Genomic DNA, 16,130 nt, shown 5'->3' with positions numbered 1-16,130 from the left:
ACCTACCTGTCACCCCTACAAACAATAACTTTAAGTCAAAGCCATTACAAGTTGGACGCTGTTCTTTGCTGGGCTGTGTGTGGACCTGAACACTGCAGTGCCAGCAGCAGAGTGAGTGTTATTTAGATTTCCACTCCAAGTACATTCAACAAACCCTTGAGCCATTTCTGTGCTGCAAGATAATTTGAAGAAGCGTACACACACTGTGAACTCGTCAGTATGCTTAACTGCAGAATACTGAAACAATCTCTCCCACCCTGAGTTCTATCATGAGAGAGAGAGAGAGAGAGAGAGAAAGAGAGAGACTGAAGGACACTTTAAAGAGCGTATGGTCGTGGCCGAAAGTTTTGAGAATGACACAAATATTAATATCCACAAGGTTTGCTGCTTCAGTGTCTTCAGCTATTTTTGTCCGATGTTACTATGGAAAACTGAAGTATGATTACAAGCATTTCATAAGTGTCAAAGGCTTATATTGATAATTACATGAAGTTGATGCAAAGAGTCAATATTTGCAGTGTCTACCCTTCTTTTTCAAGACCCCTGCAATCCGCCCTGGCATGCTGTCAATTAACTTCTGGGCCACATCCTGCCTGACTGATGGCAGCCCATTCTTGCATAATCAATGCTTGGAGTTTGTCAGAATTTGTGGGGTTTTGTTTGTCCACCCGCCTCTTGAGGATTGACTACAAGTTCTCAATGGGATTAAGATCTGGGGAGTTTCCTGGCCATGGACCCAAAATATCAATGTTTTGTTCCCCGAGCCACTCAGTTACCACTTTTGCCTTATGGCAAGGTGCTCCATCATGCTGGAAAAGGCATAGTTCGTCACCAAACCGTTCCTGGATGGTTGGGAGAAGTTGCTCTTGGAGGATGTGTTGGTACCATTCTTTATTCATGGCTGTGGTAAAAATTGTGAGTGAGCCCACTCCCTTGGCTGAGAAGCAACCCCACACATGGTCTCAGGATGCTTTACTGTTGGCATGACACAGGACTGATGGTAGCGCTCAACTTGTCTTCTCCGGACAAACTTTATTCCGGATGCCCCAAACAATCGGAAAGTGGATTCAGAGAAAATGACTTTACCCCAGTCCTCAGCAGTCCAATCCCTGTACCTTTTGCAGAATATCAGTCTGTCCCTGATGTTTTTCCTGGAGAGAAGTGGCTTCTTTGCTGCCCTTCTTGACACCAGGCCATCCTCCAAAAGTCTTTGCCTCACTGTGCGTGCAGATGCACTCACATCTGTCTGCTGCCATTCCTGAGCAAGCTCTGTACTGGTGGTGCCCCGATCCCGCAGCTGAATCAAATTTAGGAGACGGTCCTGGCACTTGTTGGACTTTCTTGGGAGCCCTGAAGCCTTCTTCACAACAATTTAACCGCTCTCCTTGAAGTTCTTGATGATCCGATAAACGGTTGACTTAGGTGCAATCTTATTGGCAGCAATATCCTTGCCTGTGAAGCCCTTTTTGTGCAAAGCAATGATGACGGCACGTGTTTCCTTGCAGGTAACCATGATTGACAGAGGAGGAACAATGATTCCAAGCACCACCCTCTTTTGAAGCTTCCAGACTGTTATTCGAACTCAATCAGCATGACAGAGTGATCTCAAGCCTTATAGTCGTCAACACTCACACCTGTGTTAACGAGAGAATCACTGACATGATGTCAGCTGGTCTTTTTGTGGCAGGGCTGAAATGCAGTGGACATGTTTTTTGGGGATTCAGTTCATTTGCATGGCAAAAAGGGACTTTGCAATTAATTGCAATTCATCTGATCACTCTTCATAACATTCTGGAGTATACGCAAATTGCCATCATACAAACTGAGGCAGCAGACTTTGTGAAAATTAATATTTGTGTCATTTTCAAAACTTTTGACCACGGCTGCACAGGTCTATGAGATGTGAAATCACATCACGATAGAACACAACAGTGTATCCCAGGCAGTAGCAGTATTCCAGTCAGAATGAGAGAGGAAAGCCAGACAGTCCTTAGTGAACAGATTTAAGTCATATGTAGAGAGAGACGACGAGAACAGTACAAAGCCAGGCTGTCCCAACTGGCACCCTATTCCCTATATAGGCTGTGATCAAAAGTAGTGCACTATGTAGGGAATAGGGTGCCATTCGGGTAGCACCCAGACTCCAGGCTCAAAGATAGCCAGAAAAGACCTTAGCCTTCCACTTAGAATTGAACTACTGAGATTCACAGATCAACATTTGACAGTAACTTAGACTGTAAAATGCCTCAAATTATGATCCAAATGAGGATGGAAACTTAAGATGTTTATAATGTTCAATGAAATGTTTTCTAAAGGGAAAACAGCATACTACAGACAAGCCCTTGAGGCTCTTTAGTGTCCAATTCTGTGTTCAGAACATATTTTATGTGACGGTAACATCTAGGTCACACGAACATGTTAGGCTAGGAGTATGAATGGCTAAGGAACTCTATTGGCCAATCTCTATAGTGTGTTCATCAAACATTCATAGTATCAGATCCTCGACTGACTTCTTCCTTACAAAATAAGACACAGCGATGAAGTGTTAACTTATGGGGCAATGGGTCTTGCCTCTGCTCTCAGGACATACACAGGGTCTAAGTGTGCCTAAAGAAAGGTTGTAGACTATCACAGAACTGTCTGATGCAGAAGAAAGGCATTTAATGCTATCTGTGCGATACCTAACGCTAGAAGCTAAGGATGTGACTCATCTGGCATAACAACTTTTAATAGCAATGACCTACTACCGAGTCATTGACAGTTGAGGCATTGAAAAACACACACACACACAAAAAGGTGGGTCTGTGAATCTGTAGATTCCACCCTCTTGTCGGAGAGACACCGACTGACGTTTTGTCATTGTCTTCAATACACACAGGGGCAGACAGAGACAGTCAGACAAATACACACATCAAGAGAGAGACAATCTAAACAGACAGATACACGCACACAGGGCAAACACATTGGTGCACTCGTACACACACACACACAGTCTGCTCACCTCCACTCCTCCTGGGAGCGGTTCTGCTCGTATTTCTCCCTCACGTGGGACACGCCCATATCAGGGTGGAGCCAGTGGACCTGGCCGGACTGGGAGTGGCTGAGCCGCAGGCTGAAGCACGCCACGCATTTCACCTTGTGGATGTCCAAAATCTTCTGGATGATCCCCTGTAGCGGTGGAACACAGGAGAGTTAAGAGACCAGTGACAAGCCACGGTAGGAAAGTTCAAGGTCATACAGAAGTTATGTGAAGGCAAAGATGTTGAACGTAGAAGGTCCACACAATGCAAGACATTGGTAAAGAAACTGACTAGAGTTTTTTACTGGAGACAGACAACAAAACACGGTAAACAGAAAGTGGAGCCCAGATATAGACTCCTACTGAGAGGTGAAGAGAAGACAGGATGTTCCAACTTTTCTGTCTGTAGGAGCGATGCTATCTTATCGCCATGGCAGCCACCGCTCCGCCTAGTAACAGCAGGTAGCCTGTCTGAGGCGATAAGTAGAACATATATATATATATATATATATATATATATATATATATATATATATATATATATATATATATATATATATATTAGCGTTGGCTGAATGGCCAAGGAGGGCACCAACCCATACCCTTATACCCCCATCTGACCAGCTCCTGTGGAACAATCCAACACTCAAATGGCCACTTAGTCACAAATGGCCACTCAGTCACTCAGTCACTCATTCAGGACTTCAAATCAAACTTTATTTGTCACACGCGCTGAATACAACAAGTGTAGACCTTACTGTGAAATGCTTACTTACAAGCCCTTAACCAACAGTGCAGTTCAAGAAGAGTTAAGAAAATGTTTACCAAGTAGGCTAAAATAAAAAGTCATAATAAAAAGTAACATAAGAAGAATAACGATGCTATACACAGGGGGCACCGGAACCGAGTCAGTGGGGTACAGGTTAGTTGAGGTAATTTGTAAATGTAGGTGGGAGTGAAGTGACTATCCATAGATAATAAACAGCGAGTAGCAGCAGTGTACAAAAGGGAGGGGGGGTCAATGTAAATTGTTCAGCAGTCTTATGGCTCGGGGTTAGAAACTGTTGAGGAGCCTTTTGGTCCGAGACTTGGCGCTTCGGTACCGCTTGCCGTGCGGTAGCAGAGAAAACAGTCTATAACTTTGGTGACTGGAGTCTCTGAACATTTTATGGGCTTTCCCGTTGACACCGCCGAGTATATAGGTCCTGGATGTACTGGGCTGTTCGCACTACCCTCTGTAGCGCCTTACGGTCAGATGCCGAGCAGTTGCCATACCAGGCACACCATGTCTCTCTCTGCGACATCCTCTCACTGTCTGTTCGGTTTAACATCAAACCCCCAGACCTCACCAGACCAGATGGACCATTCACGTCTGTCAGCCATGAAGCGGCAACTAGAGTGTCAATAGACGAGCTTATGACTGTAGTCTATGACCGGCCAGACGGACCACTCACGACTGTTATATTATGTCGTTAGTGCCCACAACACTAGGGCTCCATGTTAAGTCTATGGCTGGCTGACATGGTGATATTCCGGCCTCGCATGGCTGTGCTGGTGTCATCCGCGGCCGTATGTGTACATACTATCTCACTGCCGATCCGATGTGACATTCCAGCCCAAACACTTAAGAGCCATTGCATATTTAAGAAGATTGTATTTATGAGGGAAGAGAGAGAGAGGCTGGATGGCTGGATCCCCCAGAATAGGTCCAATAATGTGCCCCAGTTACGGCCTGATGGCCAAGTGGCAACACTGTGGAGGATAACAGAGCTTGATCACTGCCCAAGGAGAGGAGAAGGAGGAGAGGATGAAGAGAGGAGAGGCCAGAGAAGCATGGGAACTGGGCTATTGGGACTGGGAATTCAAAGCCCGTCGGCCAGCGTTGTTTGGTAATGTAGTTTCCAATTTAGGGAGGTCTCTATGCAGCCTTGGGACTGACTTTCTGCTTGTGTAATGGCAAACGTTTATTTGAGACTGTCCACGGCAAGGACGACGCTCTAACCACTAGGCCACCCTGCCCCCCCTGCATGGAAGTTCCAGTAACAATGCACTAGGAACCAGGAGAGCACTTAGAGAATATATTCTATGCAACCGTACAGCACCTTTACTTTAGGTTTGTAGGTCTGTAGCTACTGAAGTAACAATGTCTTCCTGTGAATTTATGTCGGTACCTAGTTATTTTCTCTAACAATGAAGGAAAATCTTCCTGCACAGATGAGAAAGACCCTCCTCAATATTCCAATGGTGAGTAGTGATAAAGAAATGCAATATGATCATGTTAACCTGCTCTAACAGAAGATTACTCAGCCAGCTAAGGGCGGCTAAGCTAAAGCCAGTCTCTTATCTCGGTTTGCTAAAGAGCACGCAAATCCTCTACCCTCCATTAAAATGATTAAATATGGGCGTTGGTTAGCTTCTTGAGATGGTGGCTGGGGCTCCGGAGTGAGGTTTCCCCTAGGCACAGCTATAGGATCAGCAGAAGAAGAATATAATGGCTCAACACAGACAGAAGTGTGTAATCTCACAAGCCATAATCTAAAAGTTTTGTCTGGCAAGAGAGGCTGAAGTGAGTGGGCCCAAGAAAAGGTAGAGCCCTCTCTGTCCATCCATTATTATATCTCAACACAATCTCTGTTTTATAATCCAATACTGGATGCAGAGTTCCCAGGAGGATCGTAGAGAGAGAGAGAGAGCATCTGAGTAATGGGAAAAATGTGTCTGCCCAATTTGAAAGAAAAACAATTTGCATACAAATTAATAATTGCCATTTCAAGTCCATTTTCAAGTAGCAGGAAAATGTCTACTCCAAGTGACACAAACTGAACCATATAGCTGCAGTTCTGCTGGTGATTGATTTTACATTGTTTTGTAGGCCAGGCGGCGGAACTGACGGAATACAAGTGTACTCAACTTCAATGAGGTGGGATAAATACCACCAGAACCCAGAATGGAGACAGAAGAAATGGGAGAAATACCACCAGAACCCAGAATGAAGACAGAAGAAATGGGAGAAATACCACCAGAACCCAGAATGGAGACAGGAGAAATGGGAGAAATACCACCAGAACCCAGAATGGAGACGGAAGAAATGGGAGAAATACCACCAGAACCCAGAATGGAGACAGGAGAAATACCACCAGAACCCAGAATGGAGACAGGAGAAATGGGAGAAATACCACCAGAACCCAGAATGGAGATGGAAGAAATGGGAGAAATACCACCAGAACCCAGAATGTAGACAGAAGAAATGGGAGAAATACCACCAGAACCCAGAATGGAGACAGAAGAAATGGGATAAATACCACCAGAACCCAGAATGGAGACAGACGAAATGGGAGAAATACCACCAGAACCCAGAATGGAGACAGACGAAATGGGAGAAATACCACCAGAACCCAGAATGGAGACAGACGAAATGGGATAAATACCACCAGAACCCAGAATGGAGACAGACGAAATGGGATAAATACCACCAGAACCCAGAATGGAGACAGACGAAATGGGAGAAATACCACCAGAACCCAGAATGGAGACAGGAGAAATGGAGCCATTCATCTTGGGCTACTGAAATACCAAAATGCAAGGCTACAACTTCAAGATCGCATCAGTCAAAAGTCATATTCATCTCCCACTTGTAACATAGAGCTGGGGAAGCATGAGATATACAGGGTGATTAAAAGCATGCAGTGACTAGGTCTGGTCCCACCATATGACAGACAAGGCAATAGGACACCATGTCTGCCTTTATGAGAAGAAAAAAGCACAATATTACATAGCCTTAACCCGAACCCTTTAAAATGTCACATGCCATCTGAATGGCTGTTTAGATACTATCTAAAAACACAGCACATGTATACTCCCAGCAGACCTTGGGGAAAAGTAACTTGGAATGGTAGTCGCTGAAACATAGGCTAAATATCCCAAGTGATGCTTTTAAGTGTGCTGACAGGTTTGACCTAGATCTTGAGAGCCAACCTTGAAAAGCATGGTCCTATTCATTAGGAACCAAACAACAGAAAACCAGCTGGCACAGGGAGAGGCTACCTCGAATTTTTCCATTGCAAAACGTTTTAAAACCATTGCATGCCCTAATAAATATGACCAACATCTGTCCTGTATAATAACTTAGAGCAGAGTTCTCCTTGGCACTTAGAAGGAAACAGATGACGACGGCAACGAAAAGATGAAGACAAAGAAGAAGAAGACACTAAAGGATTATAGAGACAAAATCAGAATGCTTACATGAACAGCTAGGGAGAGCAATCCAAACGGAGCATGACAAATTTCCCATCACACCACATTAGGCTAAAGATGATGACAGCCGCCTCTATGATGATATGACAGATTATCTCAAACAAACAAGCTAATTTTACTACCCTTTTTTAATTTTTAAGATCCAAAAAGAACATATCAAATCTCACTGGCATATAGTCATTTGGATTCTTGACAACCACAGAATTTCCATGTGTTTGCAATGGAAATAGAAAAGCACAATTCACATGCAAATTAGCCAATTCAAATGCAAACAAACCATGAACCTCTTATCAAGGTAAACATTGCATACAGTACACCTGGTCTCAGATCATTTCATATTATTATGTACGTAAATCCAAAACACTCCATTCAGTGTCGTATGTTAGATTTGGTATGGTTACATAAAACAGGCAAAAAATGAAAGGAGGGTGGTTGGTCACGGTGGATGGGTGGGCGTATAATGCAAACGTCTAGCAACCCAAAGGTTGCGAGTTCAAATCTCATCAAGGACAACATTAGCATTTCAGCTAATTAGAAACTTTTCAACTACTTTCTATCTTTTAGCTACTTTGCTTCTACTTAGCATGTTAGCTAACCTTAACCTTAACCATTTTAGCTAACTCGTAACATCGTACGGTTTGCAGATTTGTAACATATTGTACATTTAGCAAATTCGCAACATATAATACAAATTGTAATTCGTAATATATCATACAAAATGGGTGATGGACATGCACAAACTAATATTAATATATCCCATACGAAAATGTAACAGATTTACAGAATGACTACCTGGCACTAGGTAGATTCAATTACATGTCATTTTATGGTGTTATTATTGATAATATTTGTCCTATATGGATATCTGGAATCCCTATATAGTACACTACTTTTGACCATAGCAGTGCACTATACCCGGGCAGGCAGAGTGCTATTGATGCAGTATGAACAGGATATGTGTGTGTGATGGGATGAGGGGTCCTTGGGGAGCACCTCAGGGGATAGGAACATGATGTTTATTCTGGGATGGAACCAGGAAGCGGATGTGGATCCAAAACACAACGTACCTCATCCAGCCCTACAAATCAATACAGGCATCTGGTCTGGTCAAAAGTAGTGCACTGTATAGGGAATAGGGTACCATTTGGGATGCAACCCATGTACCATGTCTTAATGGTTTCCTTTCTCCAGAAAATAGGAGATCTAGGAGTCAGGATGTTGTGTGCCAGGAATCAATTCACAGCTTCACACCACTATAACTGAGTGTCAGTGTCAGTGAGGGCAGGGATAATATAGCAAAATGTCTTTCTGCAGACTGGTGTTTGCTTAGCCTGGTCTCAGATCAGTTTGTGCTGTTTTGCCAACCCTTATGGGATGCATTACAATGACCAGAGACCAAGCTAGTTGCTTGATAGCCTCTCTCAGTTCATCTACCTGAGGAGAAACAATGCTATTCCAATAATTCACACATGCCTTTAAATGTGTCCTTTGTGAAGGGTTTTCTGTAATTAGCAAACTTTGAGGCTTCAGGTGCGGCTTATGTAACACCTAGGCTAACTGCCGCTGAAGATCACTAAGCTAAGGCACAGCAACATCAGTAAAAGGTGCAATATGTAGAAATCATTCTGCCATTTCCTGGTTTAAAACATTCTGATAGTTCGCCTAATTTTAGTTTATGTGACAAAATAAGCAATGTATAGTGTAGAGAATCATGGTACCATCTAAACCACTGTGAAATCTCTTTTCAATAACCAAAAATATAGTATTTTCAGCTGTTTGAGTAAGACACTAAAACAAAACTTAAGAACGAGAAGCATAGAATAGCGCACATAGAACATATATACCGCTTCTTAGACTTGTTTTCAATGAGATTGACAGATCTATAACTCACATTTGTATTTGATTTTCGTCAAGGGCCCAAAAAGTCACATATTGCAGCTTTAAAAGAGAATCCGCATTCTGACGGAGCCACACAGACCTCTCTCTCAGTGAAGGGAGTTGCAGTGTAGTTAGACATTTGAAGGGTAACCACAGAAAAAGCAACTTTCAGTAACTGAACTTTCAGTAACATATAGCAATTGATAAAGCAACAACTACACTGCTGAATCACTGCTCTGACGTGCAACACCAGTCTGTACAGCAGCAGCTATACACTGGGCTCTAACAGCCAAAAGACTGCATCCAGTCAATTACTCATGCTCTTTCAGCGCAGCAGAGAAACAGAGTGACAGTCGATCAGTCTGTGTGTTTGTAGGAGATTCAGGAATACACAGCCAGTCTCTATCAGCTCTTCATGACTGTATGACAGGTATTTAAAAAAAATCTGTACACTGACTGGCTCTAGTTCTGATGCAGGGTCAGATGCTGTTCCACCCCTCTAAGGTTAAGGTTAGGATTGGGTGTGAGACAATCTGTTCCCAGACCTGTGATTAGTGTCAACGTCTACTTCAACTGTGTGTGTGTGTGTGTGTGTGTGTGTGTGTGTGTGTGTGTGTGTGTGTGTGTGTGTGTGTGTGTGTGTGTGTGTGTGTGTGTGTTGTCACAATACCAGAATTTTGACTATGATACTGATACCAGATTTAGTATCCCAATACTCAATACCAAAATGATACCACAAAAAAAAGAGAAGGCTTATTAGCCAACGTCACAGAATGTCACTTGATCCAAATCAAATCAAAGTTTATTTGTCACGTGTGCCGAATACAACAGGTGTAGACCTTACAGTGAAATGCTTACTTACAGGCTCTAACCAATGGTGCGAGAAAAAAAGTGTGTGTGTATGTGTAGGTAAGTAAAGAAATAAAACAGTAAAAAGACATTTGAAAAAAGAGTAGCAAGGCTATATTCAGATACCTGTTAGTCAGGCTTATTGACGTAGTATGTACATGTAGGTATCGTTAAAGTGACTATGCACATATGATGAACAGAGAGCAGCAGAAGCGTAAAAAGAGGGGTTGGCGGGTGATGCAACACAATGCAGATAGCCCGGTTAGCTAATGTGCGGGAGCACTGGTTGTTCGGGACAATTTAGGTAGTATGTACATGAATGTATAGTTAAAGTGACTATGCATATAAGATAAACAGAGAGTAGCAGCAGCGTAAAAGAGGGGTTGGGAGAAGGCACACAATGCAAATAGTCCGGGTAGCCATTTGGTTACTTGTTCAGGAGTCTTATGGCTTGGGGGTAAAAACTGTTGAGAAGCCTTTTGTCCTAGACTTGGCACTCAGGTACTGCTTGCCATGCAGTAGTAGAGAGAACAGTCTATGACTGGAGTGGCTGGGGTCTTTGACAATTTTTAGGGCCTTCCTCTGACACCGCCTGGTGTAGAGGTCCAGTAATGTACTGGGCCGTACGCACTACCCTCTGAAGTGCCTTGCGGTCGGAGGCCGAGCGATTGCCGTACCAGGCAGTGATGCAACTGGTCAGGATGCTCTCGATGTTGCAGCTGTAGAACCTTTTGAGGATCTCAGGACCCATGCCAAATCTTTAGTTTCCTGAGGGGGAATAGGCTTTGTCGTGCCCTCTTCACGACTGTCTTGGTGTGTTTGGACCAATCTAGTTTGTTGTTGATGTGGACACCAAGGAATGTGAAACTCTCAACCTGCTCCACTACAGGCCCATCGATGAGAATGGGGACTTGCTCGGTGCTCCTTTTCCTGTAGTCCACAATCATCTCTTTAGTCTTGGTTACGTTGAGGGATAGGTTGTTATTCTGGCACCACCCGGCCAGGTCTCTGACCTCCTCCCTATAGGCTATCTCGTCATTGTCTGTGATCAGGCCTACCACTGTTGTGTCGTCAGCAAACTTAACGATGGTGTTGGAGTCGTGCCTGGCCATGCAGTCATGGGTGAACAGGGAGTACAGGAAGGGACTAAGCACGCATCCCTGGGGAGCTCCAGTGTTGAGGATCAGCGTGGCAGATGTGTTGCTACCTACCCGCACCACCTGGGGGCGGCATGTCAGGAAGTCCAGGATCCAGTTGCAGAGGCATTCTCACATAAGTGTTCCTTTTGTCCAGGTGGGAAAGGGCAGTGTGGAGTGCAATAGAGATTGCATCATCTGTGGATCTGTTTGGGCGGTATGCAAATTGGAGTGGGTCTAGGGTTTCTGGGATAATGGTGTTGACGTGAGCCATTACAAGCCTTTCAAAGCACTTCATGGCTACGGACGTGTGTGCTACGGGTCTGTGGTCATTTAGGCAGGTGGCCTTTGTGTTCTTGGGCACAGGGACTATGGTGGTCTGCTTGAAGCATGTTGGCATTACAGACTCAATCAGGGACATGTTGAAAATATCAGTGAAGACACCTGCCAGTTGGTCAGCACATGCCCGGAGCACACGTCCAGGTAATCCGTCTGCTTGCCTCGAAGCGAGCATGGAAGTGATTTAGCTCATCTGGTAGGCTCGTGTCATTGGGCAGCTCGCGGATGTGCTTCCCTTTGTAGTCTGTAATAGTTTGCAAGCCCTGCCACATCTGACAGGCGTCGGAGCCGGTGTAGTATGATTCAATCTTAGCCCTGTATTGACGCTTTGCCTGTTTGATGGTTCGTCGCAGGACATAGCGGGATTTCTTGTAAGCTTCCGGGTCCCGCACCTTGAAAGCGGTAGCTCTACCCTTTAGCTCAGTGCGAATGTTGCCTGTAATCCATGGCTTCTGGTTGGGGTATGTACGTACAGTCACTGTGGGGACGACGTCCTCAATGCACTTATTGATAAAGCCAGTGACTTATGTGGTGTAAACTTCATCTGACAATTTTTTTATAGACCGAGTCACTGGTGCTTCTTGCTTTAATATTTGCTTGTAAGCAGGAATCAGGAGGATAGAGTTGTGGTCGGATTTACCAAATGGAGGGCGAGGGAGAGCTTTGTACGTGTCTCTGTGTGTGGAGTATAGGTGATCTAGAATTTCTTTCCCTTTGGTTGCACATTTAACATGTTGATAGAGATTTGGTAGATCTGATTTAAGTTTCCCTGCATTAAAGTCTCTGGCCACTAGGAGCGCCGCCTCTGGGTGAGTGGTTTCCTGTTTGCTTATTTCCTTATACAGCTGACTGAGTGCGGTCTTCGTGCCAGCATTTGTTTGATGTGGTAAATAAACAGCCACGAAAAGTATATCTGAGAACTCTCTAGTCAAGTAGTGTGGCCTGCAGTTTATCACAATATACTCAACTTCAGGCGAGCAAAATCTAGAGACTTCCTTAGATTTCGTAGACCAGCTGTTCTTTACAAATATGCACAGACCACCCCACCCCCCCTCGTCTTACCCGCTAGCTGAATATCCATGTCGTCATTCAGCCACGATTCCGTGAAACATAAGATATTACCGTTTTTGATGTCCCGTTGGTGGGATATTCGTGATCTTACCTCATCTAGTTTATTGTCCAACGATTGCATGTTGGCGAGTAATATTGACTGTAACGGCAGTGACTTTTGAAACGCTATTAGCGCGCACCCTGTTAACTTGCTAGCCATTTCACATTGGTTACACAAGCCTAATCTCGGGAGTTGATAGGCTTGAAGTCATAAACAGCGCAATGCTTGACGCACAGCGAAGAGCTGCTGGCAAAACGCACTAAAGTGCTGTTTGAATGAATGCTTATGAGCCTGCTGCTGCCTACCATCGCTCAGTCAGACTGCTCTATCAAATCATAGACTTAACTTATTCGATATAGGGGGCGCTCTTTACATTTTTGGATAAAAAACGTTCCCGTTTTAAACAAGATATTTTGTCACGAAAAGATGCTCGACTATGCATATAATTGACAGCTTTGGAAAGAAAACACTCTGAAGTTTCCAAAACTGCAAAGATATTGTCTGTGAGTGCCACAGAACTAATGCTACAGGCGAAACCAAGATGAAATTTCATACAGCAAGTGTCCCAGATTTTGAATGCGCTGTGTTCCAATGTCTCCTTATATGGCTGTGAATGCGCAAGGAATGAGCCTACACTTTCTGTCGTTTCCCCAAGGTGTCTGCAGCATTGTGACATATTTGTAGGCATATCATTGGAAGATTGATCATAAGAGACTACATTTACCAGGTGTCCGCATGGTGTCCTCCATCGAAATTATTGCGCAATCTCCAGCTGCGCGCATTTTTCCATTTGGTTCAGAGGAGAAAGGCAACTGCCACGAATGATTTATCATCGAATAGATATGTGAAAAACACCTTGAGGATTGATTCTAAACAACGTTTGCCATGTTTCTGTCGATATTATGGAGTTTATTTGGAAAAACGTTTGGCGTTGTAATGACTGAATTTTCGTTTTTTTTTTTCTTAGCCAAACGTGATGAACAAAACGGAGCGATTTCTCCTACACAAATAATATTTTGGAAAAAACTGAACATTTGCTATCGAACTGTGCGTCTCCTCATTGAAAACATCCGAAGTTCTTCAAAGGTAAATTATTTCATTGGAATGCTTTTCTTGTTTTTGTGAAAATGTTGCCTGCTGAATGCTAGGCTTAATGTTATGCTAGCTATCAATACTCTTACACAAATGCTTGTGTAGCTATGGTTGAAAAGCATATTTTGAAAATCTGAGATGACAGTGTTGTTAACAAAAGGCTAAGCTTGTGAGCCAATATATTTATTTCATTTCATTTGCGATTTTCATGAATAGTTAATGTTGCATTATGCTAATGAGCTTGAGGCTATGATTACGCTCCCGGATACGGGATTGCTCGACGCAAGAAGTTAATTATAACATAATAACACACAGAAATACGAGCCTTAGGTCATTAATATGTTCGAATCCGGAATCTATCATCTCGAAAACAAGACGTTTATTCTTTCAGTGAAATACGGAACCGTTCCGTATTTTATCTAACGGGTGGCATCCATAAGTCTAAATATTCCTGTTACATTGCACAACCTTAAATGTTATGTCATAATTACGTAAAATTCTGGCAAATTAGGAGGCCCAAACTTGCATACACCCTGACTCTGCGTGCAATGAGCGTAAGAGAAGTGACACAATTACACCTGGTTAATATTGCCTGTTAACCTTTCTTTTAGCTAAATATGCAGGTTTAAAAATATATATTTCTGTGTATTGGTTTTAAGAAAGGCATTGATGTTTATGGTTAGGTACACATTTGAGCTACGATACGCACCGCATCGATTATATGCAACGCAGGACACGCTAGAAAAACTAGTAATATCATCCACCATGTGTAGTTAACTAGTGATTATGATTGATTGATTGTTTTTTTAAGATAAGTTTAATGCTAGCTAGCAACTTACCTTGGCTTACTGCATTCACGTAACAGGCAGGCTCCTCGTGGAGTGCAATGTAATCAGGTGGTTAGAGTGTTGGACTAGTTAACTGTAAGGTTGCAAGATTGATTCCCACGAGCTGAAAAGGTACAAATCTATCGTTCTGCCCCTGAACAAGGCAGTTAACACATTTGCCTAGCCGAACCGAAGCATGCAGAAGCCTTTATGCCCCGTTTACATCGTGACCTAACAGTCATAATATAATTGGCTAAACAGCCAATGTGTATTATTTAACATTACTATTAAAAAGGGTACTTTTAATAATGACCCATTATAGAAAGGGGTCATTGTTTACAATTTGTTAGCTATCCAATAAAGCCAACCTGAAACTCACATAGTTTTATCTTCCTCTGTGATTTGCTAAAACTGTTCTTTGACGGACTCTGTCTGGACTGGAGACGTATGCGGCGTTCATCTTGCAACGGAGCCTTGAACAGCAAGGGGGTGTTGTGATTCCACTACTTTGTGGACGTCCCTATTGAAAAGCATGACATCCAGCGCTTCATAACGGAGTGCTTATGGGTAATATTATCAAGGCTTACGAGTGATTTAACGATGCATCTATCTACAACGGCCGAAGATGTAACATGCTTTTCCTAAAACACAATGCAGAGAGAAAGGTCGCTTGCACCACGCAGAGAGAAAGGTCGCTTGCACCACAGAGAGAAAGGTCACTTGCACCAGGCAGAGACAAATGTCGCTTGCACCACGCAGAGAGAAAGGTCACTTGCACCTAGAAGAGAAAGGTCGCTTGCACCACGCAGAGAGAAAGGTCGCTTGCACCTGGAAGAGAAAGGTCGCTTGCACCACGCAGAGAGAAAGGCCGCTTGCACCACGCAGAGAGAAAGGTCGCTTGCACCTGGAAGAGAAAGGTCGCTTGCACCACGCAGAGAGAAAGGCCGCTTGCACCACGCAGAGAGAAAGGCCGCTTGCACCTAGAAGTTAAAGGTCGCTTGCGCCTGGAAGAGAATGGTCGCTTGTGCCACGCAGAGAGAAAGGTCGCTTGTGCCACGCAGAGAGAAAGGTTGCTTGTGCCACGCAGAGAGAAAGGTTGCTTGCACCTAGAAGAGAAAGGTCACTTGCACCACGCAGAGAGAAAGGCCACTTGCACCTAGAAGAGAAAGGTCGCTTGCGCCACGCAGAGAGAAAGGCCGTGAAGTGCATTGTTGGATCATGTGTCGATACAGGTAGGATCAAAAAGAAAGTGAGCACTGCTCTCAGATCAGCTTTCTCCATTCAAATCTTTCCTTAACATTAGAATTCACAATAATGACGACCAGCTCCTAGAGAGATATTATCGCCTACGCCTGCAAATATTGAGCTGGCTTATTCTAACGCTTACCCAATAAAAATGCATTAAATAACTGATTTGGCACATCAGTGTGCACATGTTAGGCAACACATAGCGAAATAGAATTCAATTGATTGAACATAAAACGCATTTCAATGATTGATATAGACCTATAGCCTACTGTTTATATTTTAATGCAGTCATCTCGGTTTTTATTTGAAGAATATTTTTTACACGCCGCTTGCTTGTATCAACTGACATTGGCAACTTTGTACTTGAAGTCAACTTT

The 16,130-nt window shown here is 43.6% G+C and overlaps 1 protein-coding gene across 11 annotated transcripts in view; it reads right to left on the bottom strand.

The window, feature by feature from the left end:
- Positions 1 to 16,130, bottom strand: part of ptk2aa (protein tyrosine kinase 2aa) — a 159,927-nt gene that overhangs the window by 58,938 nt on the left and 84,859 nt on the right. For all 11 annotated transcript variants that reach the window (XM_064979913.1, XM_064979914.1, XM_064979912.1 and 8 more), the window contains one exon: positions 3,002 to 3,168. In XM_064979913.1, the coding sequence (XP_064835985.1) occupies positions 3,002 to 3,168 (167 nt within the window). The remainder of the gene's footprint in view (positions 1 to 3,001; positions 3,169 to 16,130) is intronic.

The sequence above is a fragment of the Oncorhynchus masou genome, chromosome 12 (genome assembly GCF_036934945.1).
Source record: "Oncorhynchus masou masou isolate Uvic2021 chromosome 12, UVic_Omas_1.1, whole genome shotgun sequence".
NCBI classification, from domain to species: domain Eukaryota; kingdom Metazoa; phylum Chordata; class Actinopteri; order Salmoniformes; family Salmonidae; genus Oncorhynchus; species Oncorhynchus masou.
This window is presented reverse-complemented; position numbering and strand designations above follow the sequence as displayed.